The sequence below is a fragment of the Sus scrofa genome, chromosome 12 (assembly GCF_000003025.6).
Source record: "Sus scrofa isolate TJ Tabasco breed Duroc chromosome 12, Sscrofa11.1, whole genome shotgun sequence".
NCBI lineage: Eukaryota > Metazoa > Chordata > Mammalia > Artiodactyla > Suidae > Sus > Sus scrofa.
This window is the reverse complement of record NC_010454.4, coordinates 60999165-61024201: the sequence shown is the minus strand read 5'-3', so window position 1 is coordinate 61024201 and position 25037 is coordinate 60999165. Positions and strand designations below refer to the sequence as shown.

General features: G+C 58.4%; 1 protein-coding gene across 4 annotated transcripts; it reads right to left on the bottom strand.

Annotated features, from left to right (window-relative positions):
- Window positions 282–23640, bottom strand: COPS3 (COP9 signalosome subunit 3). Of its 4 annotated transcripts, NM_001244149.1 has the most exons (12): window positions 22807–22948; window positions 18414–18543; window positions 16222–16334; window positions 16089–16138; window positions 13651–13743; window positions 12750–12929; window positions 10577–10717; window positions 9030–9203; window positions 6060–6146; window positions 2148–2261; window positions 874–954; window positions 282–601 (listed from the first exon to the last, which is right to left on the bottom strand). In NM_001244149.1, exons 1-12 carry the CDS (start codon window positions 22859–22861, stop codon window positions 548–550), a joined length of 1272 nt encoding a protein of 423 aa, NP_001231078.1. In that variant the 5' UTR covers window positions 22862–22948; the 3' UTR covers window positions 282–547. The 4 variants fall into 4 exon arrangements, 2 of the variants coding, with proteins under 2 accessions (NP_001231078.1, XP_020921748.1); XM_021066089.1 differs by lacking the exon at window positions 18414–18543 and having other exon boundaries at window positions 284–601; window positions 22807–22952; XR_002336808.1 differs by having other exon boundaries at window positions 286–601; window positions 874–2261; window positions 22807–23640.

Genomic DNA, 25037 nt, shown 5'->3' with positions numbered 1-25037 from the left:
CACCTGTCTCACAAAAGCGCCCTGCTCAAGACGACAAAGAGGGCAGCACTCGCCCGCGTTAGAAGGGGCACGGCAGCGTCGCTCGGGTTCCAGCGCAGTCGCTTCTAACCACGAGGCACTGGTTCCTGCCCGAGGGACTCGCCCAGCTTTATTTTTCCTTTGACACAACCGACAGCAACCTGAGGTGCAAAGCTTGTAGTTCCGAAGACCTACCTCGACGCACAACGAACGCGTTCTGCAGAAACTTCTCGGAGGAAAAAAAGTGATACAGAAGACACATCAGTGTTCCAATAATTTAAACAGAAAGGTGGATTTAATGCCATGACATTGACCTGAGGGTAAATAAACCCAGGCCGGCCTTGCACGGTTGACAGGTTATCCTTTGTCTGCAGAGAGGACGCCTTCCCAAAGCACACGGGACTGGAGCTGCCAAACGCGACGGCCGGTCTCCAGGTCCGGGCGAGGCAGGCTGCTCCTCCCTGCCGGCCTCACCCCACTTGCCTCGGCCAGGGCCACGGCTGCTCTTCAACCCGGACGGACGCTGGCTTCACGAGTAGCTGGACGGTTTGTTTCCCGAATCGTCTTCCTGCGAGCCCATGCTCTGGGAGGGAGGGAGGCAGGCACGGTCTCTCACCTGCCCCGCGCCCCGTTCCCCCCCTACCCCGGCGGAGGCAATGCCAGGAACCCCATCGCTAAACTCACTTCCAGCCTGGAGTCTGAAAGCGCTCCCAGCGAGTATGTCTCGTGAGCTTCGCCCCCGCGCTTTTCAGAAACTCGGGACTAAATGCTCAGCCTGGAGCCAAGCTCACACTCCCGGTGTGGGGACCGCTCCTCCTCCACCCAGCCCACCTCCCGCTAAGGGGGCCCAGGCACCTTCTGCACGAACTGGGGGTTCACAGTGATCTCCTGGTCCATGGCCTTCAGCCGCTCGTCCAGCTCTATGCACTTCAGCATCTGCACAGAGGGCGGGTTTGCGCGGGCTCAGTGGGCAGCTTGGGCAGGCGCATCCCTTTTGCCAGACTGTCAACGCGGCAGCCACAGGGCCACAGCGCCGGGGCCCCTCGGGCTCTGCAGCCAGAATTTTCTGGATCCAGAAAGCTAACTGCAGAGGGAGTGCGTGTCGCCTCCCAGCCCAGGAGGCTCTCTGGCAGCGCCCCCCCACACACGAGCACCCTGCAGTGGAACCTGGAAACAGTCACACTAAGTGTCAGTCCAGGTGACATCTGCCACCCAACGAGTTACCAAAAAAACCTTCCCGTTTTCAGGTTTCTCAAAACCTGTGAACTGCCAACGGGGTTGGGGCGCCACAGGGAGCCGTGAAGCACCGCCTTCCGGGTTCTGAGCCTCCTCCGCGGCGTCAATCCTGTCCCCGGGCGGAGCTGAGAAGCACAGGCTGCCGCCCGGTCCCGACGCCAGTCCGGAACCCAGAGTGGCCCTGGCGCCGCACCAGCTCCGCGGGGCAGGGGCCCCGGCTCCCCAGCCTCCTCCAGCTGCCCCCGCCCCACGGAGGGAGGGCCTCCTGACTTGAGACGGGGAGCCCCAGAAGCATTTTACCAAGAGTCGAGGGTGGACAGTATAACTTAGCAGTAACACCCTGTGCAAACTGTAAGCCCCTTCAGGTGTCCTGAGGGTGGAAGGAGGCTCTGGTGAGCGAGGCGAGCAGTCTAACCCACCACTTCGGTGTAACACACAACCTGAAAGAGTCTGAAGCCGTCCGTTTTGAATTGGACTTTCTGGGAAATAGGACATTCTGAGAAAGGAGCCGCATTTAAAACTAAAATTACCCTGGAACACAGAGGCGGTGTTTCAAATATAAAATCACAACCGGGAGTTCCCGTCGTGGCGCAGTGGTTAACGAATCTGACGAGGAACCACGAGGCTGTGAGTTCGATCCCTGGCCTTGCTCAGTGGGTTGAGGACGTTAAGACCCGGCAGTGCCGTGAGCTGTGGTGCAGGTCGAAGATGCGGCTCGGATCCCGCGTGGCTGTGGCTGTGGCGTAGGCCGGTGGCGGTAGCTCAGATTCAACCCCTAGCCTGGGAACCTCCATGTGCCATGGGTGCGGCCCCAGAAGAGACAAGAAATACACAAATACATAAAGGAAGACAAAATCAGAAGCACCGGTCCCAGAAGCCGGGCTGGCATCTACCTCTTGGTCGATACTCTGCAGCATGGCGGGGTTGTTGTACTTCTCAGGGTTGTCGTGGAAACTGACCATCCCATCCTTCTGGTTGATGCTGGCGAAGATTTCTCCGTCCTCGATCTACCAGAGAGAGGGCAGGACGCAGTTTAGGCCTGAGCACTGGGAGCCGCGGCGCTTCGACACGGACACCAGCGGACAGCACAGAAAATAAGTAAAACCCCTGCGTGTGCTTCTCCGCGCCATCTGTTTAGTCAACAAGCGCCCGTGGAACACCTGGGACGGCTGAGGCCCCCTCCAGGTGCCACGGGGTGCAACGCTCGCAGGCACTCGCCTCGCCCCGGAATTACTTCACCGAGAGAAACTCACAAGCGGGAAATGATCCACTTCAGAGCCGTCAGTTCGGCAGATTAAATGACGCGCGGGAGGCCCCGCACCTACGGGGCTTCCAAAGGCTCCACCGCCCCTGGAAGGGACCCCCACCCACCCCCAGCCCACCCCCAGCCACCACTCGTCTCTCTGCGGCTGAGCGCAACCATGATGTGTCGGAAACGCAATCACACACCACGCGCTCTTTTGTGTCTTGCTTCTACAATGTGATGTTTGCCAAGTCCCCTTGTCTTTTGTTTTCTGGGGTTTTTTTTGGCCAAACCTGGGGCATGTGGAAGTTCCCGGATCCTTAACCTGCTGAGCCACCAGCCTCTGCACCATTTTGTTTTTTTAATCTTGAGAAAAAAACTTTTTTTTAACTAAGATACAGTTGATCTGCAGTTTCTTCAATTTCTGTTGTACAGCAAAGTCTCCCGATCACACAGCTCCCTGTGCTGTACAGTAGAGCCCCACTGCCCACATTCAAGATACAACAGTTTGCATCCAAAACCCCCGAACTGGAGTTCCCATCGTGGCTCAGCAGTAATGAACCCAACTAGTATCCATGAGGATGCGGGTTCCATCCCTGGCCTCACTCAGTGGGTTTAGCACCCAGCGTTGCCATGAGCTGTGGTGTAGGCTGTAGACGAGGCTCGGATCCTGCATGGCTGTGGCTGTGGTGCAGGCCAGCAGCTGCGGCTCCAATTCAACCCCTAGCCCGGGAACTTCCATATGCCCTACACGCGGCCCTAAGAAACAAACAAAACCCCACCAGTTACTCCTTTCTTTAAAAGGAAAGAAATAACGGCATTTGCAGCCACATGGATGGACCTAGAAACTACCAAGCCAAGTGAAGTCAGTCAGACAGTGAGACTCCAACGCCACATGCTGTCCCTTCCATGTGGAATCTGAAAAAAGGGCACGATGGACTTCTTTGCAGAACAGACACGGACGCAACAGACTTTGAAAAACTTCTGGTTTCCGAAGGAGACGGGTTGGGGGTGGGGGGATGGGCTGGGGGTGTGGGATGGAAACGCTATAAAATTGGCTTGTGATGCTCACTGTACACCTATAAACGTAATGAAAGTCATTGAGTAAAAATAAATAAATACATAAATAAATAAAAAAGGGCACAATGAACCTCTCTGCAGAACAGATACGGACGCACAGACTGAAAAACCTCTGGTTTCCCAGTGAGACAAGCTGGGGGTGGGGGGATCCACTGAGGGTTTGGGATGGAAACGCTATAAAATTGGCTTGTGATGATCATTGTACACCTATAAATGTAAATAAAATTCATTGAGTAATTGAAACTAAAAAAAAAAACCCCACCAAAAGCCCCGAAGTGCCGGTCCATACACTCCTCCCCCGCGCCCCGGAACCGAGCCTGCTCTCCTTGGCCCTGGCCTGGCCTGGCCTGGCCTGGTCTGCGGACGGGCTCCTCGGAGCCAGGTCCCAGGCACCGCGAGTAAGTGCTGTCGCAGGGTGTCTGCCTCTCTCTGACGGACTTCGCCTAGTAGGAGACTCTAGCTCCATCCACGTTTCGTTTCTCTTTCTGATGCCTGAGGCCTGTTCCGTCGTGTGTTCCATCCCTCACTCCAGTCCTGTCAGTGGACACCTGGCTCGTCTCCACGCCTCGGCTGTTGTTGTGGATACGGTGCTAGGACGAACTAGGACGAAGAAACGGGCGGGGGCATCGACCTTTTCCGTGGGCCTTCTGTCCTGACAGCCGCCCAAGAGTGGGGCTTCGGGCTCACACGCGTTCCACACCGCGTTTTCCGAGCTATCTCCTACTGGTCTCCACGGGGGCTGCAGCAACTGACATGCCCACCGGCAGGGCAGGAGGCTCCCTTTTCTCCACACCCTCCAGCATGTGCTATTTGTGGACTTGCTGATGATGGCCATTCTGACCGGTGTGGGGTGGTACCTCACTGGAGCTCCGACTGGCATTGCTCTAGTAATGAGTGATCTTGAGCCTTTCTTCACGTGCCTGCTGGCCATCTGTATGCCTTCTTTGGAGAAATGTCTACTTAGGTCATCGAAAAACTTACGGTTTCCAGATGAAAAGTGGACAACTTTTCATTTGGGTTGTTGTTTTGCTGTTGAACTGTATGCGGTATCTGTGTATAGGGAGATTAGGCCCTTGTCTGTTGCATCATTTGCAGATTTTCTCTCATTCTGTGGCTTGTCTTTTCATTTTTTTAATGGCTTCCTTTGCAGGGCAAAAGCTTTTGAGTTTAATTAGGTCCCACTGGTTTCTCTGTGTCTTTACTGTCATCACTGCAGCAGGTGGATCAAACGAGACCTTGCTGCGATTCATGTCCAAGAGCCTTCTGCCGTCTTCCTCTAGGAGTCGGATAGCAGCTGGCCTTCCCTTGAGGTCTTGAATCCACTCTGAGTTTATTTTTGCGTACGGTGTTAGACAAGGTTCTAATTTCATTCTTTCACATGGAACTTTCCAGTTTTGCCAGCACCATCTACTGAACACACTATTTTTCTTCCCCTGTGTGTTCTTGCCCCCTTTGTCATAGATTGGTTGACCGTAGGTGACTGGGTTGCATCTTTAAACCATTTCAGTGCAATGCAGTTTACACTGCCCTTGCAATTTATTTGTTTTATTTTTAGGGCTGCACCCGCGGCATAGGGAGGTTCCCAGGCTAGGAGTCGAATCAAAGCTACAGTCACCGGCCTCCATCACAGCCACAGCAACACCGGATCCTTAACCCACTGAGCAAGGCCAGGAATCGAACCTGTGTCCTCATGGATATTAGCTGGGTTCTCAACGGCTATTAGCTGAGCCACAATGGGAGCTCCACACATCTGCATGTAAAATGTGAGACCCTGACACATCTTTCTTCCACGGCCACAAACATCACCTTCTGGTGCTTTTTCTGCCAACGCTGATTCCAAGGCAACTTCCGGGTCTGTGAGCTTCATTTGCATCAACAGCCAGGGGTTTGTCTGGTGGATCCTCAAGCCAAAGCCTGTCCATGAAGTTACACAGTGAGACGCCAATTAAAAAATCCCGGCCTGGTACTGCTACTCCTAACAAAGCCGTTGGCAGGAGACAGTGACCGGTCCACTTGTCACGGTGCAGCTGAGCTGCCCAGACTGCCCATCACCGCCAGCCTTAGAAAGGAGGGCGCTGTTTATGCGCCAGCAGGCAGCCGGGTGGTAGTGAAGAGGCTGCCCATCACAACCAGGACTGGGCACACCCCAGTGCCCATCTGAGGAGAACGAGCAGCCTGAGGATGACCGAGCTACAACCACGCGCCGCCCCGAGCCTGAATCCCCCGGCGTTCGGCAGCAAGAGCCAGAGCCCCTCCTCCTCAGGCATCTGCCCCATCCACGAGTGTTTAAACGAAGTTTACGACGACACCACAGACGAGGAGCACAAGCAGGACGCAACCACATCCATCACACAAGTCCCCGGGGCTGGAAGACCCCAAAGCGGCAGGGAGTCCACGTCAGCGTCCCCCCAAAACGAACACCGGCCACCTTCAGAAGGACCAACCCCACTCGCTAACTTCCGAAAGCCAGAACCGCACTCACCATGTGCAGGACGTACTTCTCTGCCTCCTGCGGCCCGGACAACTGCACTCGACTTGCCATGTCTTGTAGCGACAGCGTTAAAAACGTCTGAAATGCAGGAGACAATTAATGGAGACAGGAGCACCGAGGACAGAACCTTCGCTAAGTGCGCAGAGTTCCACTGAGTCGTGAGAACCTGCTCTTCGTTATCGCCTAAGGTGATTCTCGTTGTGACGGTGACGCGAAATGGAGGAACGAAGGGCTCAGGGTCGGTTTTCCGGACGACGCCGACCGAGGTCAACGTCACGCAAGCCACTCGCGGGGCGCTGTCTGCGACAGCAGAGGCCAGAGCCACCACGACGTCCAGCGGCAGGCTGGCCAAGGGCAGCGCAGCACAGCTCCGCCCACGCCTGTAAAGACGCCCTAAGGCAAGGATGCTTTGCAAGAGCTGCAAGGGATGAGGCGCGGGGCATGTGTGCCACCGAACATAATCTGCAGCAAGCCCGCCCGCATCCGTGCGAGAGCGCATCCGTGCGCCAGTACCGCACGGCAACGGGTGTGCTCGCGGGCGCAGACACTCTCGGGGGGGGGGGGGGGGGGACACACCCAGGTGCCGGGTGGCGCCGGGCTGCCTCTGGGCAAAGAAACCCTGTGGCCGAGGCGTGCGACATGGACGGCAAGCTCTGTACCTGCGAATTCTGTGCCATCTAGTAAACAACAGGAAACCGAAAAAAAATCACATTCATCCTTCGAAAGGCAAAGGCAGGATGAGGGGAGTTAAGGGCAATCGCTGGTGACCACTGGCCTGCCAGGGACGTGGTGCAAACGCCCCGTTAAGGAACAGGTTAAAGGAGCTCTTTTTCTCAGGGCAGCTGGCAGTATCCACAACCGCGGCGTTTTCAGAGCAGGCTCTGATGCTGGAAGGTCTTGACACGGCGTTCCTGCTGTGGCTCAGGAGGACCCATGGGGACACGGCTTTGATCCCCGGCCTCGCTCCGTAGGTTAGAGACCCGGCAGTGCCCTGAGCTTCAGGGTGGGTCACAGACACGGCTCGGACCCCGAGTGGCTGTGGCTGTGGTGCAGGCCAGCAGCTCCAGCTCCGATTTGACCCCTAGCCTGGGAACCTCCACATGCCACAGCTGTGGCCCTGAGAAGACAAAAAAATTTAAAGAAAAAGAAAGAAAATTCTTGATAAGCCAATGACCAAAAAAACCTAGATGTCCTTTAGTTCAGACGGGGTAGCAGAGCCCCACCCAATGAAAACTACTGTTAATTCTAGGAAAGATCTAAGGACTTCAGCACAAAAGCCAACATTTCTGAATACGCAGAACCATCCTTTTTCCTCTTCAAAAATAAGTGGACCCTCACGGGAACGTCCACCCAAGGGCCGGCCGAGTGAATTACGACCAGGGAGTGCAGTGCGGTCACATGACACAGGCTCCCGCTGCCATGGCGACAAGCTGAAGAACAGGGGAGAGGCCCAGACCAGCACCCCACGCGGCTGTGGAAACAGGCGAGGAATCCAGAAGATGCCCACTGAGACATGGAAATGCAGCAGCAGATCCGACACCCCACGAGAGCCCCTCGGCCCCGGCTGCCCTGCGGCCAGCAATGCCACAAGACAGGCAGGCACCCGGCACCCGCTGAGGCCTCTCGAGGAAGACCCCTAACCTGGCTCAGAGACCCCGGCTCCCTTCCGTGACCTGGCACCGTCCCTGCCCACCAGCAGCCGCGGTGGCCTCCCCAGGCCCTGCCAAGTGCTCATCGGCACATGGACGGCGGCCTGGACGGACTGGCCAGGCCCCTCAGGCCAGCTGGGCCCAGCTCCCACTCTGGACTTCTCGGACCCAACACAGAAAACCGTGTCCCACACGGACCTCTCGGGGCCAGCGGTGCGCTCACTCCCGCGTCATCGAGCGTGGCTGCCACCCTGCAAGGTGGCAGCAGAGGCCCCCTGCAGCGACCCCGCTCCGGCCCCGGGGCCCTCCTTTCACGTCTGCTGACAGTCGCCGCTGAACACATTTCAGGACGAGCACTGTCTCCCATCCCCGCTGGGGTCTCGTTTCTACCTGCACCCCAGCAACGGTGCCCCCGGTGCAGCGGTCTGCCTACGGCTCCTCCTGACGGTGAGACGGGAGCTCAGAGGGGCTGTGCTGGCACCCGGACCGCACGGAGAACGCGGGCGGTGAGGCTGCTGGCGACCCTGAACCTCAGGTCCGCTCTTCGCAGCCTGTGGGTCAAGCTGGCTCTCCCGGGGCGGACAGGGGACATTTGCTTCTGACGGCTCTAAGTTCTCTGTCTTTCCTGTTCCTCCTTTTCCTCTTACAAAGTAATTTCACAGCCTCTCTGCTGCCTGCTGTTGGTCCGGAGGCTGGGGCAGCCTCCCTGGAGCCAGCGGAAGGCTGCTCCTTCCCAATCGCCCGCCCCTGCCCCCTGCCCCCCCGCTTCTCCGGCTGCCCCCCCCACCCCACCCCCCGGTTCCCGCTGCGTCCCCGGACCCGAGCCAGGTCGACTACAAGACAACCCCCGCCCCGCTGCTCTGCGCCTGTGCCCGCCGCCCACACGGGCCGGGCGGGGTGTCAGCACCCCCCCCCCGCCGACCCCCACAGCTGCCCGCGGCCCACACAGGCTTTCCCTCCTCGCGTCGTCCTGCCCGTTTCAACACTCGATGATGAGCATGTTCTCCACAATCAACCCACCAGCATTACTTTCATCTCAAAAGGCTCACCTACTGCCCGCTCTCAGGTCACGGGTCAGAGGTCAGCCCCAGGGCCGCTCACGGGCTCCGCGTCATCTCTGCCCCGGTCGTCTCCCTCCCTCTTCCAAACACCCCGAACCTGCCCCCGAGAGACCCACGGGTACCGACCGCACCCTCTGAGGACTCGGCCGTCCTCAGCCCGGCCCGGCCCTCGGCAGCAGGCGGGACGAGAGGACCGCCGGCCGCCGGCCGGGGTCGGGGCCGGGGTTGGGGCTGGGGCCGGGGGCGCGCACCTTGGTGAGCCGCTGGATGTTCTTCTTGTACAGCGAGGACAGGCACTGCTTCACCAGCCCCATGTTGCTGTCGCGCACGAAGGTCTCGCTGTGCTTGTTCACCAGGGTACGGAGCTCCGAGGGGCTGTTGGTCGAGTAAACTTGTGCCAGCTCGTGGTACGCGTTGCTGAGAGGCTGCAGGCCCGAAGGGGGGAAACAGCCAGATTCAAGGGTTAGAGCCACGAACCCTTCACAGGAAGCACAGCAACACCTGACGGCCCGTAATCAGAGCGGGTCCATTCACCAGTGCTCACTGTCCGCAAACGGACGACGATGCACCCAGAGCAAACGCCTCGTTTGCAGACCAAGGAGACTCTCACTGTGGAGCAGTCTGCGGTCAATAATCTACTTTGCAGCACAAAGCAAACCGCTGCCCAGCAGCACACAGTGTGCGGCTTCCGTCACGGCCCGCGGGGCTTCTCCAGCAGCAGCTCCAGGAACCCCTTTGCGACAGAGGCCTCCGCCACCCTTCTTGGCCCGACCTGCTCACACGCGCCTCACCAGGTGCCGCGGAGAGGCCGGGCTTCGGGTAAGAAGCCGGGAACGAGGCGGCTGGGCGGAGGGCTTGCTTGGGGCCGAGCCGCTTTAGGTGCCCTGTTTCAATGGCAGAACCGGGGGCGGGGCCCTGAGGAGGTGAGTGGGCCCGAGGGCACGGGCGCACGTGGATTCAGGTCAGAATCGACCTGGGCACCATCCCCGACGCCCTCGAGTCACGAGGGCCCAGCGGACAGAAGCACTCCCCCTGCGACAGGCCGCGCAGGCGGGCCCCAGCCCCGCCCTCCCTCCCGTGGGGTCCCAGGGCCTCTCCCCACCCCGAAACGCGGGCTCTTCAGCCAAGGACACGAGGGGCGCAGAGGCCTTCTCATCACCAAGGCTTTAAAGTCATCTCCTGAAGTTCTGAGTTCTGTACAGGAAGGTCAGCATAAAAAGGTCACTGCTTCCTGTGCTCCCAAGGCTGGTCCTCAGGGAACAGACGGAAGCTCCGGGAGCAGGAGGCCCAGGAGCGGGGCTGGGGGAGCAGAGGCGGGGGCCACGAGCATCTCGGCTCAAGTGGGAGGAAGACGACCAACCGCACAGGCCCTCAAACACCTAAAGCTCTAATCGCCCAGAGCACAGCGGGCGGCAGAGTAGCGAGCGGGGTGCGCGGGCTGGAATCCAGCCTCCCGGCGTCCAGTGAACGCCTGTGACTTCGGACCCTCCAGACGAAGCAGAGGGTCTCACAGACACAACACGTCCTCTAAGGAAGCAGTTCGCGGGAGTTCCCGTCGTGGCGCAGTGGTTAACGAATCCGACGAGGAACCATGAGGTTGCGGGTTCGATCCCCGGCCTTGCTCAGTGGGTTAAGGATCTGGCGTCGCCGTGAGCTGTGGTGTAGGTCGCAGATGCGGCTCGGATCCGGCGCTGCTGTGGCTGGGGTGGAGGCCGGCAGCTGCAGCTCCGACTCCACCCCTCGCCTGGGAGCCGCCCTGAGAAAGCCGGGAGGACAGCCGTTCTCCCTGGACACTCACCTTGATGAACCTGCCCACGATCTGCGACGTGTACTTCGGAAGCTGCTGCACCTTGCCGAGCAGGATCAGAGACACCAGGATGTACTTCTTGTACGACTCCAGCATGATGTGGCTGACGGCCATGGCGGGGGTGGTGATGGCCTGGCGGGGAGAGCGCGGTGAGGGCCGCGGCGGGGCACACAGCACCTCCCGTGACCGCGACGGCGGCGTCCCGCTCTGGAGGCGTCCCGCTCACCGGGTTCTGGTGAGTTCACCAGGCTGTGCCACTGTCACCGCTGCCCCAGCGCAGACACGTTCACAGCCCTGAAAGGAGAGCCCAGCCCCAGACAAGCTCCCTCTACTCCACACCCCAGTGGACGTGTCACGCGCTCGGCACTGCAGGCCCTTCTGTGAGCGGCTTCGCCCCACGTTCTCCGGGCACGCCCGTCTGCAGCGGCTCCAGGGCCGGGCTGGGTGGAGACCCAGGCTGCTGGGAACATTCCCGTCCGATTCCGAGCGGACCCCTGGGCGGCTTCCCAGGGGTGGACATGCTGGGTCCTGCAGCAGTTTCAGGTTTTGCCTATGAGGAGCCAGAGCACCGGCCGTCCCCGCGGGCAGGGATGGGGAGCCGACCGCCCACCTCTCCAGGGCTCCCTCACGACAGCGCCTGCCTTTGAGGCCAGCTGCCCTGGGGCAGGGCGCCCGGATCTGCATTTCCCTGATAACTCGCGCTGCTGGCCACCCGCACATCTCTGGAGAAACGTCCACGGCCCGTGTTAAAAGTTTAGTTTCGAACTGTTGCATTTTGTTCACCCAGATGTCAGCCTCTGATCAGAAATGCGACGTGCAGACAGCGCCTCCCACTCTGTAGCTGTCTTTCCACCCCCCTCACCTGGATTCCTGAAGCTTAAGAATTCAAAACAATCGCGCCCGGAGTTCCCGTCGTGGCTCAGCAATTAACGAACCTGACTGGCATCTGTGAGGATGCGGGTTCGATCCCTGGCCTCAATCAGTGGGTTAAGGATCAGGCGTTGCCATGAGCTGTGGTGTAGATCCCAGATGCAGCTCAGATCCCGCGTTGTTGTGGCTGTGGTGTAGGCCGGCAGCTGCAGCTCTGATCTGACCCCTAGTCTGGGAACTCCCACATGCCATGGGTGCAGCCCTAAAAAAGCAAAAAAAAAAAAAAAACAAAACCCACATCGAGGAGTTCCCGTCGTGGCTCAGTGGTTAACTAACCCAACGAGGAACCACGAGGTTGGGGATGCAATCCCTGGCCTCGTTCAATGGGTTAAGGACCCGGCGTTGCCATGAGCTATGGTGTAGGCCGCAGATGCGGCTTGGATCCCCTGTCGCTGTGGTGTAGGCTGGCAGCTGTAGCTTCAATTCGGAGCTGGGAACCTCCATAGGCCTTGGGTGTGGCCCTGAGAAGACAAAAGACAAAAGAAAATAAAAACAAAAACCCCACACTGACATGAAGGAGACGGGCCAGTGCTTGTCACTCGGGTGAAAGAGGAAATAAGTGGGTTTTCAGGTAAGAGTCTCCATCTGGAAACGCGAGAGGCGGTGTTTTTACACGTCAGATACTCGGAGAGAAGCCTGCTCTGAGCGCTCGGCACACCGTCCAGTGCCCGGGGCGGTACCTCAGGGCCACCCGGGCGCCCATCGGCCGGCTCCTGGCCTACAGGCTGGCACTCGGTGGCTGTGCAGTGCGTGTTTGCAGGTTTCTGAAGAACTGACATTGGTGACTATGCTCCAACGTAAAGTCGCCTGGAAGGTCTCACCTGATTCGTTGCTTCCTCCAGTGCTGTCACTGCCCCTAGGCCCCCAGCCGTGCTCGACAACCCCACTTGCCCAGGCACTGCCCAGTGACAGGTGTGGGCGTGGGTGTTTACCCTGGCACCCCCAGTAATGTGAGCTCCCCAAGGCTAGGAGCGTCTCATCACCGTCACATGCGCTCTGAATGAGGCAGGACTTAGGAACATCAGGCAAACTCCTCTCACGGCTCGGGTCTGAGCCCATACTGCACCCCGCCTTAGACCCTAAGCGGGCCTCCAGACCCAAGGGTGGGAGGGAGGCGTCACGTCCACTCCTGGATGCCCGGGGACGCGGGCCCCAAGAGCGTCTGCCTGCTGCAGGCGGAGCCCTGTGGGCAGCAGGGCAGGCCCGGCCCCTCGAGGGCCCTCGGGGCGCCCACCTGCTCGTAGAAGTAGAGCGCCCTCTCGAAGTTCTTCAGGCCGGTGTAGACCATGCCGCCGTAGTAGTAGTAGCAGAGAAAGTGCCTGGCGTCGTAGGCCCCGTTCTCCTTGCAGATGTCCACCATGTCCACGTCGAGGTACGGGAGGGCGGGCTTGAAGCACTTGGCCAGCAGGCAGAGCTGGGGGAACAGGGGCCCAGTCACCGTGCCAGCGGGAGGAGCCGCCCCGGAGCCCGCAACTCCCAACAGTCAGGTCGGGGCTCCCGCTCCACCGATGAAGAGAATGTAAGCGCCCAGGCGCCACTCATTCCCTTCAGCGCTCAGAGCGCGCAGCCCTTCCTCGTAACAGACGCCGCCGCGAGGAGGCGGGATGGTCCACACTGACCGCGCCTCTGCCGAGCGGGTGGAGTGAGAACAGCCAGGTTTCTCCTCAGTTCCTCCTTTTCCACCTTGGACCCCCAGCTAAGGGTAGGGACGGTGCCCCAGGGCAGCAGCAGGCGGCCGTGCCAGGGGAAGGCCCAGGGCACAGGCAGGCAACATCTGGGGTTCACCCTGGAGAGAGGGGGTGGGGGTGGCGAGGAGAGGGGGCTGGGGAGCGGGGGTTGGGGCTGAGAGCGGGGTGGGGGGAGGCCTCCCTACACCCCTGCCCTCTGCCCTCTGCCCTCAGGATTGGCGTCACAGCGTAGGAAGTCACCATGTTTATCCTCGGGGCCAGAGCCCCTCACAAGAAAACAGCGTGGGTCACCAGCACCCCACGCTCGACTGGGTCCTGGCTGAGCGGCTGAGCGTCTGTCCACAGGTACCTGCCGCAGCCTGAAGACTCGCTTCCTGGCAACACGCACCCCTGCGGACTCCCACCGTCCTCGCCCACCCCGCCACCGGCGACGTCCGGGCGGCTCACCTGGCAGAGGTCGGCGTGGACTGAGGTCAGCTGGTTGGCGCTCATCTGCATCTTGTCTATGGCCTGCTTGAGGACGCCGATGCCGCGCAGGGGCTGCCGGGACAACACTGCTGTCAGCACCGCGGACCCAGGCTGCCACTTACAAACCAAAGCAGCACGGCTGGCGGTTCCTCTGAGCAACAACAGCAAGTTCTGTCCCTATTGAGTCAGAAAAGGTCTTTTTTTTTGGTCCTTTTGCCATTTCTAGGGCCGCCCCCGCGGCATATGGAGGTTCCCAGGCCTACACCGCAGCCACGGCCACACAGATCTAAGCCGCATCTTCAACCCACACCCCAGCTCACGGCAACGCCGGATCCTTAACCCACTGGGCAAGGCCAGGGATCGAACCTGCAACCTCATGGTTCCCAGTCGGATCCGTTAACCACTGAGCCACAACGAGAACGCCCAGAGACTGTTTTCTTAAAGTAATTCAGCACGGGAGTTCCCGTCGTGGCTCAGCGGAAATGAATCTGACAAGGAATCATTGAGGTTGCAGGTTCGCTCTCTGGCCCCGCTCAGTGGGTTAAGGATCCGGCCTTGCAGTGAGCTGTGGTGTAGGTCGCAGACACGGCTTGGATCTGGTGTTGCTGCGGCTGTGGTGTAGGCAGGCGGCTGCAGCTCTGATTGGACCCCTAGCCTGGGAACCTCCACATGCCGTGGGTGCAGCCCTAAAAAACAAGACAAAATATAAATATGTAAATAAAAATAAAGTAATTCAGCACAACTGTTTAAAATCACGAAGCTTCAAAATTAATGGAGGTCAATAGTCAAAAGCCGTACCACACTCAACAGTTGGTTACAGTTAAAAATTTCCAGGTTATTGTTTTGCTTTGTTTCTCTGGCCGCCCTGCGGCAAGTGAGGTTCCCGGGCCAGGGATCACATCCGAACCACAGTTTCAACCCAAGCCACGGCTGTGGCAACCAGACCCTCGACCCACTGTGCTAGGCTGGCGATCGAACCTGGGTCCCAGGGCTCCCAAGATGCCTCAGACCCCACTGTGCTGCAGCAGGAACTCCAGAAATTTCCCAATTATTTACAAGAGATGAGACCCACGCTTAGGAAACATAACTGTGGGTCAGGATGCTGGCACTTGCCCACGGGGCAGCCGGCACTTGCCCACGGAGCAGCCGGCACTTGCCCACGGGGCAGCCGGCACTTGCCCACGGGGCAGTCCCGGCCTGTACACTCTCTCCAACAGCATCCCGTGCCTGACAGTGACTGACCGTTCACAGTGAGACCACAAGATGCGAACAGTCCGCTTTCCTGCCCAGACCAGGAATAACAAGACCGAGAATCAAGCAGGTACAACGGGCCGCCGGGGAGGAGGCGTGACCACAAGACCCTGGCGTCACCAACATGTCTTCTTCAGTAAAGCCTCATCGAGTTGTTCTAATCGTCTCTCTCAAAGCACAATCATGTGTCACTCCTACGAAACACCAACTGGCTCCAAGCTTCCAGTCTCGTCACACCACAAGCATTAAAGCTCAACTTCAAACATTCAAGTTATAACTGGTGTCGAAACCACAAAAAACAAAGACGTTATCAGATTAAAAGGGACTATCCTGTCGTAGCTCAGCGGAAACACATCCAACCAGTATCTATGAGGACGCAGGTTCGATTCGGGGCTCACTCAGTGGGTTAAGGATCCAGGGTTGCCGTGAGCTGTGGTGTAGGTTGCAGATGCGGCTCGGGTTGGTGTGGCTGTGGCGGTGGCTGCAGCTCCTGTTCGACCCCAAGCCTGAGAACCTCCACATGCCGAGGGTGCGGCCCTAAAAAGAGAAAAAGAAATAAATAAAAGGGGCGAAGGAGACAGGATAACATAATCCAACCTGTGGTCCGAGATGTTCCTTTGCTATAAAGGACGTCAGTGAAACGACGGGCAGACTCTGACCAAGGGCAGGCTCGGTCAAGGTTCCGTCCGTGTCCACCCGAGGTCGTGGAGAGACCGTCCTGAGCTTTGGGAAACAGTCATGGCAGCTTCAGGGCGGGGGCGCCAGGGCTGCAACCTTCTTCCATCGGCTCAGGAGAGAAAGGCCAGCAGGACGAGCAGGTGAGGGCACCCGCCCGGGGGTCCGGGGCAGGGGCATCGGAGGCCACTCACTCCGCTATCCAGAGAGGGTCTCAGCACCGCAAGTTAAAAGGCGGAACACAGTAAAAAGTGGCCTTTTACGACATAAAGGGCACTGGAGTGGCAGCTGTCAACTCCGGCAGCAGCTGCTGCTGCTTGCGTCGGGGCGGCCCCCTCGGCAAAGGCCTGGAGCTTCCGCACGGCCCGCGGAACCCCCGCACCGACCTCGCTCTCCAGGGAGAGACGCTCAGCCCCGAGCTGCCACCCCCACGACGCGGGCTGGCGCCGCCGGAGGCAGGCGGGACCCCGGGACGCGAGGAGCACCCTTACCTGTTTTCTTTCCACGAGCGCATTGGTCAGCTGGTGGCAGAGCCCGGCGACTGGAAACAACAACAACCACACAGTGAGAACGGCGACGAGAGCGGGACCCAGCCGCCCAGGGAGGAAAGGCGGCGGCGCTTACAAGTGTCCGTGGCGTAGCGGATGTGCTCGCCGTTGCAGGCGCTGATGAAGAGCTGAGCCTGCGAGAAGAGCGTCTCGAAGTCGGGCGCGCTGGGCATGGAAAACTTCACGAACCTGAAGCAGAGAAGAGAGGCGACTCGCCCCGCCGGCTCGACGGCAGCTCGTGGAGGCGACGTGCGCCCGGGCCGATCCTGCCTCCGACGCGCTGGGACGGCCAAGGCAGTGAAGACCCCGAGCCCGGGACACGGGCCTGGCCCGGCTCTGGGCGTGATCAAGACACGGAAGGCATGCGCGCGCGCGCGGGGGCTGCAACAAACACGCTCAAAAGAGAACTTTCGAAAAAGAAAACTCCCTGACGTGAAGCCACGTATCAGGTCATCCAACACTCATCAAGCACCCACCCAACCTTCAACCAGGTTGTTTCTGGCCGAGCCCGTGGCTCACGGACACTCCAGGGCCAGGCACTGAACCTGCGCCATGGCAGCAACGCCACCGGAGCCTCAGCCTCCTGCACCACCAGGAATCGCCAAACATTCTTAAGAATAATTTTCTTTGGGGAGTTCCCACTGGGGCTCGGTGGTTAGCAAACCCGACTAGGAACCATGAGGTTGCAGGTTCGATCCCTGGTCCCGCTCAGTGGGTCAAGGATCCAGCGTTGCCGTGAGCGGTGGTGCAGGTCGCAGACACGGCTCGGATCTGGCGTGGCTGTGGCTGTGGTGCAGGCCGGCAGCTATAGCTGTGATCAGACCCCTAGCCTGGGAACCTCCATGTGCCGCGGGTGTGGCCCTAAAAAAAAGAAAGAATAAGCAGCTCAGGGCCCCATGCCTGGCATCTGGCAGAACAGAGACTCAGGCTCCGGGGAGGGGGCCTCACAAACAAGATGGGGCTCTTCCCAGGTTTCCTTTAACTCACATACAACGTAAAACACCCCGGAGCCTCAAAACGCTTCCACGCGCATCGCCTCACTTGACAGACACGCGTGTGTAAGTCGACACGTATACATCACGCTCTCTCATCTTCTCAGCAGAAAACAGAGGTGACCCCTCGGCAGCAGCCCCAGCCAGCAGAGCCTCCCACCGCAGGGCCTGCCCCACGCCTGCGCTGTCCAGAGCCGTGGCTGCGGCAGCTCCTGAGTCCCTGAGATGGGGCGGGTGCATCTGGGGAGTAAACATGAGAACCTTCGACTTGTTTGTTGACTGTCTGTGCTCAAAAAAGGAACGCGTGGCCGGAAGCCTCCGTCCCGCAGCCCACAGGCCAGACCTCGTGCTGGGACAGTGGACGCACCTGTCTCGGGGGTCCCCGAGCAAGCGAGGCTGGACCCTCACTCGAGGTCCACTGCTCCTCAGTCTATTTAAAGTATCTCGGCTTTCATGCCAAGCAAGAAATCACAAGACTGAAGCATCAAGAGAAGAGAATTCAACCATCAAATACACACAGTCGCAAGAGTTCGACAGACAAACTGAAATAACGTCACTTAATTTGGTCTAAGAAAAGCTTAAACCTGTATATCAACTGCACTTCGATGTAACAAACAGTGGGGGACAGAGCATAAACTTGGGTGAAGGAGTTCAAAGCAAGGCTGCGCTGGCTCGCCGCCCTCACTCAGGGCCGTCCCCAGGCCTGCCCGCCACCGTCCCTCTGTTCTCAGAAAATGTGGCGATCCCAAGGCCCACGGGAATCTACGTGTTCAGGTAAGTGCAAACTACAGCACCCGCAGCTGAGATGGCCATTCGTTTTTTTTAAAATAAAATTCAAGGGAGTTCCCCTCGTGGCACAGTGGTTAACGAATCTGACTGGGAACCATGAGGTTGCAGGTTCGATCCCTGGCCTCGCTCAGTGGGTTGAGGATCTGGCGTTGCCGTGAGCTGTGGTGTAGGTCGCAGATTCGGCTCAGATAGCGAGTTGCTGTGGCTGTGGCGTAGGCTGGCGGCTACAGCTCTGATTCGACCCCTAGCCTGGGAACCTCCATATGCCGCGGGAGCAGCCCTAAAAAGCAGAAAAAAACCAAACCAAACAAACCACCCAGAACAAGATGTAAAAGCAATGATTAGCTGGGATGACCACAGTGTGACTTCGGTTGTGCAAAGGAGCTCAATGCTGTTCACACAGGTTACTTCCCACAGCGAGAGAGGCAGGCCAGAAAGCGCGGGGTCCGGCGTGAGCAAGCGCCAGCCCAGAGGACGATGCCCTTACAGGACGGCAAGGACGCCCAAGGAGTGCTCCTGTACGTCCAGGGCCCCGAGCACGGTGTCCAGGTGGGATAAGTTCTTCGCAAGGAGCTCCCCGCTCTTGTTGATCAGTTCACAGAGCTGAGTCATCTGCCCTGGAAAACAGGAGTGACACCGCGGCTCAGCTGCGGCACGAACCCAACGCGGGCCGTCCCACCCCAGACCCGCAGGTGCCTCCGGACGGCTCCTGCTCCTCCCGACGGCGGATGAGCGCCCAGAGGGTGCGGGCGGGAAACGGCCTCGTCTGCGGCCTCAGCCCCACTCCCCCTGTCCCTCCAGCCCTGCTCCCCACCGCTCTGTCACCGCACCCTCCTCGCACCCAAAGCGCCACCAGGCCTCAGCCCCACTCCTCCCTCTCCTCCGCCTCAGTTCAGACGCCCACTGTTTCTTGCCGGGCCTGCCTCGCCAGCTTCTAAAGGATCTGCCTCCTCCCCTGTGCCTGCCAGCCCGCACTGTGTACTGGCGCCTGTGGGCACTCCCCTTGGGCACCCGCATCCTCGCCTCATGCCCCGCGCGTGCTGCTTTCCGAGCTGCGTGCTCCCTGCCCACCTCCCCCAGCGTCCACAGCGCTCGTCTGTTGGCCTGGGTGGCCCGGCCGCAGCTCCAGCTACTCCCAGCTACCCGTCCTCTCTGCACGTCACCTGGGATGGTCCCAGCAGGTAATTCAAGGTCAGGTCAGGTGCAGAGCTTCACCTCCAGCCTCAGAACACAGAGCTTGCTTAGCAGCCAATCGATCAACGAGCAGCTTGCAAACGAGTCCGTTTCCTAACTGGTCCACTGATCCTTCCCCAAACCACAACCTCCTGCCTTAGCAACCAAGGCACAGGATCTAACTGGCCCACAATTTGACTCACTGATTCCCCTCCACGGAATTCTCTTTCTTTTCTCTGTAGCCACGTCCACCGCATGTGAAAGTTCCTGGGCCAGAGATCAACCGGCACCACAGCAGTGACAGCACCGGCTCCTTAACCCACTGAGCCACCAGGGAATTCCGGAATTTTCTTTTTTGAGATACGGTTGATTTGGGCTATATTCCCGGTGCTATACAATATATGCGTGCAGCTTATTTACGGATGTGTGGTGTAGTGCTCCCTACGCCTTAATCCCCTGCTCCTACCCGCCCCCACCCCCGGCAACTGGTAGCCAAGAGTCTGCTTGTATGTCAATACAAATACAAAATTTGTATTTGTACTTGTATGTGTGTGTCAAAATTTGGCAACTGGTAGCCAACAGTTTGTATGTCAGGTGCTCGATTTTTTTTAGTCACTGGTTGGTCTTATTTTTTAGATTCCACATATAAGTGATAACATACAGTGTTTGACTTTCTCTGCCTTTATTTCACTAAACACAATACCCTCAAGGTCCATCCACGTTGTTGCAAGCAGCGAAATTGCATCATCTGACGGCCGAGCAGTGTCCCACTATCTGCGCACCCATCGCCTCTATCCGTTTGTGGACAGACGCTGAGGTGGCTCCCCTGCCTCGGCGACTATACATGCTGCTGCTGTGACCCTGGGGTGCAGGGAGCTTTCCAAGTCAGTGCTTTGTTTCCTTCCAACTATGCGTGTGTATATACATATACATACACGTGTGTGTGTGTGTGTGCACGCGCGTGTGTACACATACGCACATCTGGGAGTGAGACGGCCCAATGGAACGCCTGCTCTGTTCCCAGTTTTCTGAGGAAGCCCCACACCACTCCCTGTGGTGACCTGGCTGCACTGATTTCCTTCCCACCAAGAGCCCCCCTTCTCCACATCCTCGCCAGCACGTGTCATTGGCGGTCGTGAGGGCTGCCATTCTGACAGGTGTAAGGTGCTCTCACTGGGGCTGGCTCTGCGCGTCCCTAACGCTCAGCGATGGCGCAGGCGCATCGGTTTCGGCGGGGTATCCTGCTGACAGACCCCAGGGCCAGGCTGTGGGCTCCCGAATCCCAGCAGCTGGCTTTCTGGTGACAATGCAGGGTACACATACGTCTGTGAGCATTAACCTCCTAAACGTCCTCCTGCAATAGTTGTCTTGGACTCTGAACTTCAAGCTACCCAGACCAGCTATTTCTACTTAGTAGCTGAGTGACTTTTCCCATTTAAAAAAACACTTCGATAGTATAATGCTTAAAATCCAAGTGACTGTAGTTACTTTGATACCTTCTAGAACTTCTTACGATACTTTTAAATTTTTACCAAAAATAAAGGAAACATTCCATTATTATCACACTCACTGCAAAACAAAAAGTCCGTGATCTCTCTCGGCATCATCTTCCAAGATAAAAACGCAAGGAGATCCCGTTGTGGCTCAGCAGTAACGAATCTGACTAGTTTCTAAGAGGATTCAGGTTCGATCCCTGGCCTCACTCAGTGGGCTAAGGATCTGGCACTGCTGTGAGCTGTGGTGCAGATTGGCAGCTGCAGCTCTGATTCGACCCCTAGCCTGGGAACGTGCATATGCCCTTAAAAAAAAGCAAACACAAAACCAAAGGTAACAATACAAGATGAACTGGGAGATAACTCACTGTCATTTTTTTTTGAGGGGGGACGCCCGCACATATATATGGAAGTTCCCATGCCAGGGGTCGCATCCAAGCTGCAGCTGCCGGCCTCCACCACAGCCAGTCAACGAGGCTTCGGAGCCGTGTCTGCGACCTACACCACAGCTCACGGCAACTCGGGATCCTTAACCCACTGAGCGGAGCCCAGGATAGAACCTGCATCCTCCTGGATACTAAGGATTCATTTCCGCCACACCACAAAGGGAACTCCCAACTCATCATAATCCTATTAGCGATCTCACTGGCAGAAATGAGGCAGCTTCTTCCAGTTAAACAATCCACCACTTTAAAAACCCCCACTAATTCACATATGCTCGCAATGATTTGAATCACCCAGAAACAAGGATTTCTTTTTTCTTTTTTTGTCTTTTTGCCATTTCTAGGGCCGCTCCCGCGGCATATGGAGGTTCCCAGGCTAGGGGTTCAATCGGAGCTGTAGCCGCCGGCCTACACCAGAGCCACAACAACTCGGGATCCGAGCCGTGTCTGCAATCTGCACCACAGCTTACAGTAACGCCGGATCCTCAACCCACTGAGCGAGGCCAGGGATCGAACCCACAACCTCAAGGTTCCCAGTCGGATTCGTCAACCACTGAGCCACGACGGGAACTCCGAAACAAGGACTTCAAGTCCATTATTTCCCCTAGTTAACTAAGCAATCCTGAGTTGAGACCTAAGAGAAATGCTGGGTCGCCATGAAGCCACATGGCAGTGAGGCAGTGAAGCAGGGAGAGCAGACCTGAGTGTCATGAGCAGCATGTGAAATCTGCCCAGCCAGACGAGTGGCCAGAGAAAGCTGACACATTCCCTTCACTTAAGGTCCCCGTCAGAAAATCCTGAATAAGAGTAAACAGAAAGGCATTCACGTTTGCTATTCGGCAAAGAGGCACAGAAGGTGCCCCTGCCTGGCCAACTGCTCCTACAGCAGCAACTGCACAGAGCGTGTGTGCAAAGCTCGCAGCTGCCTGCCCCCCCGCGTGCTGCTCACAACCACCGCCTGAGTTCTGTTTTGCAAATAAGAAAACTGGCCCAGGGAAATTAGGCGGCTGGCACAGAGTGACTGAAACAGGACTCCAAGGCAAGGCGTCTAGGCACCCTGCACCGCGGGAAGCAGAAACTAAGGTCTGGGCACAAATGAGCGAATGGGTGGCTCCCAGGCTGTGCCTTAACTACCAACCTAACTCCTACCAGTAACGAGGGAAAGAAACAGAAGAGCGCGCTGAGCAGCGCGCCACAGCTCAGCTAACCTCGGGACGGCGAGCTGGACAGCACCTGCCCTGCGTACACACGGGGACAACACTCAGCAGAGGAGGGGTGCCTGTCCAAGGTCACGGGCGCTGCTACAGTTTGAACGGTTCCTCCCACTCAGCCCTAACAACTCAGCGGAGAGGGGCTATTTCACCAACAAGCAACGTGAGGCAAAGGACCTCACAGCAGCGGCCAATTACTTTAATTCCCGGCCAGGGCTCGATACTCAGGGGACGAGATGAACGAACCAACGGCGTGAAAATTAGAGGCAAAGGAACAACGGTCACGACCCCGCCCCCGGGAGGGAACCTGGAGCCAGAGCCCCCGAGGGTCGGGCGCCCCGAGGCGCAAGAGGGCGGGCTGCGCGGCCGGGTCGGAAGGGGCTGCGGGGAGCCGCGAGGTCGGGGCCCCGGCGGCGGGGGATGGAGGAGGGGGCCGGACTCCGACGGCGGGGGTCGGCGTGAAGGCGGAGGGGCCCCCGGCTCGCGCGCCTGTCAGCCCCGACGCCGAGCGCCGCGACCCCGGCCGAGCCCCGGGCGCCGGCCCGCGCCCACCGCCTCACCTTGGGCGGAGAGCTGGCGGACGCTGTTGACGAACTGCTCCAGGGCGGAGGCCATGTTCCCGGCGGCCCGGCAGCGGAGACGGCGCGCGCGGGACGAGGGCCGGCGACCCACCGAGGGCCTCGATGCGGTGACGTCACTTCCGCCGCCCCGGCCCCGCGAGATCTCGCCTCGCCCGGGGCGCTGTTTCCATGGAGCCGCTTCCGGTGCGGCCGCGCGGGACGCGGCTCGCCTTCCCTTCCGTCTCGCCGGTGCGCAGGTGAAACCGCTCCGCGTCGGTGATGGGACGGCGGACGAGCGAAGGAGCGCAATCCAGAGCTAGGCGCCCTCTTTCCGGGTTTCGCTGGGAAGGAGCCGCCGCTTTCCACCTGCCCGGATCCTTCAGGCCGCCATTCCTCCCTGAGGCTTTTCCTGTGACTCCGGCCGGGCAGGCAGCCTGGGCTCACCTCCCTCTTTTACCACTTAGTTGCCGCGTGACTTTGGGCGAATTCCTCGGCTGCTTTCCCTCGTTTCCCATCTGTAAAAGGCTCACGATGCACCACCCCGTAGGGCACTTCGAGCCGCGCCCAACACCTAGAGACGTGAGTCTTCACTCAGCGTAGACGCGGAATGGCCTGCATGGACCCGTCCCTCCTCCGCTGGTTCTCAGAGCGCTTTGTTCCTGTCACTTGCACTCTTGCGGAAATGTGTTCCGAACCCACCCCGTGTCCGTGGCTCATACAGGGCGTGAAGTTCCTTGAGGTCGGATACCTGTCTTACCCACCCCTGTTCCCCCTGAGGATTTAGCACAGGATTTGGTGCGTGATAGGGAATGAGTAAAGAAACATACCTTTTAAACTTCCTCCAACGCACATTTATTTCCTGAGCATCTGCAGTGTTCTGTGCCAGGCGCTAGAGATACACTGGACACAAGAATCCTCATAATCCACGGGCCTTGCAGCCAGCAAGCAAATAGAGACCCTAGCAAAGAGACCAGTGCTCTGAAGGAATGAAACAAGGTTCTAGAAGATGATACAACAAGGGAGCTTGGGGCTCAGCGGTTACAAACCTGACTAGTATCCCTGAGGACATGATTGGATCCCTGGCCTTGCTCAGCGGGTTAAGGATCTGGCATTGCTGTGAGCTGTGGTGTAGGCCGGCAGCTGCAGCTCTGATTCGACCCCTAGCCTGGGAACTTCCATATGCCACAGCTAGGGCCCTAAAAAGCCAAAAAATAAAAAAATAAAAAAGCAAAATACAAGAAAACAAAAACACAAGGAAACTGACCTACCCAGGGAATGACAGGGACCTTTTTTTCGTTTGGAGGAAAGGACACAGACTGATCTCTGAAGAACGAGTAGGGATTTCCCTAAGTGGGAGGAGCGTGTGTGCTTTCCCTGCACTGGGGGAGAGCACATGAGAGGGAGGAGGACAGGAGATGACAGTGGTTGGAGAGGGCAGTGCGACGGGGGTGGAAAGACAGGCAGGGACCACACCAGGTAAACGGTGTTTTGTTTCAAGGCCGCACCTGCAGTGTATGGAGGTTCCCAGGCTAGGGGTTGAATTGGAGCTGCAGCTGCCGGCCCACACCACAGCCACAGCAACTCAAGGATCCGAGCTGTGTCTGCGACCTACACCATAGCTCACGGCAACACCAGATCGTTAGCCCACTGAGCGAGGCCAGGGACCGAACCTGCAACCTCATGGTTCCTACTCTGATTTGTTTCTGCTGCGCCAGGACGGGAACTCCAGATAGCGGCAGTTTGAACAAAAAAGTTATTTGACTCAAAGTCAGCTTTTTGGTTGAGATTTCTAAATTCCAAATTTTTCCTCTCTAAGCCAAAGGCAAAACCTCTGTCTGAGGTTTGCTGCAAGGCCTTCGTGGAGAGAACTCGATGACAGGAGGGTCCCAGATACCAGGAGAAATGGGAATGAGCTTCTAGAACTGGGAACGCACGAGGACATGCAGAGAGGGGGCCGGGGATGCTGGTCCTGGCTTCCCACCCTGGGCCGAACTCCCCCCCCCAACCCCCGCCCTGGGGCAGCCCGTGACAAACCATGTGCTCCTGGAGCCCCTGGTACCACCAGCACCTCTTCCCAGGGCCCCTGCTCACTTGGTGCTGGGTCAGCACAGCCCCCTGCTGGCTGGCAACATCTGAAGGAGGTGCCCACAGTCAGTGGACGGGAGGCAGCATCCTGCACGGGTACACTGGTGACTCAGGTGTACCCAGGGCTGCAAGCAGAGAGGTCGGTT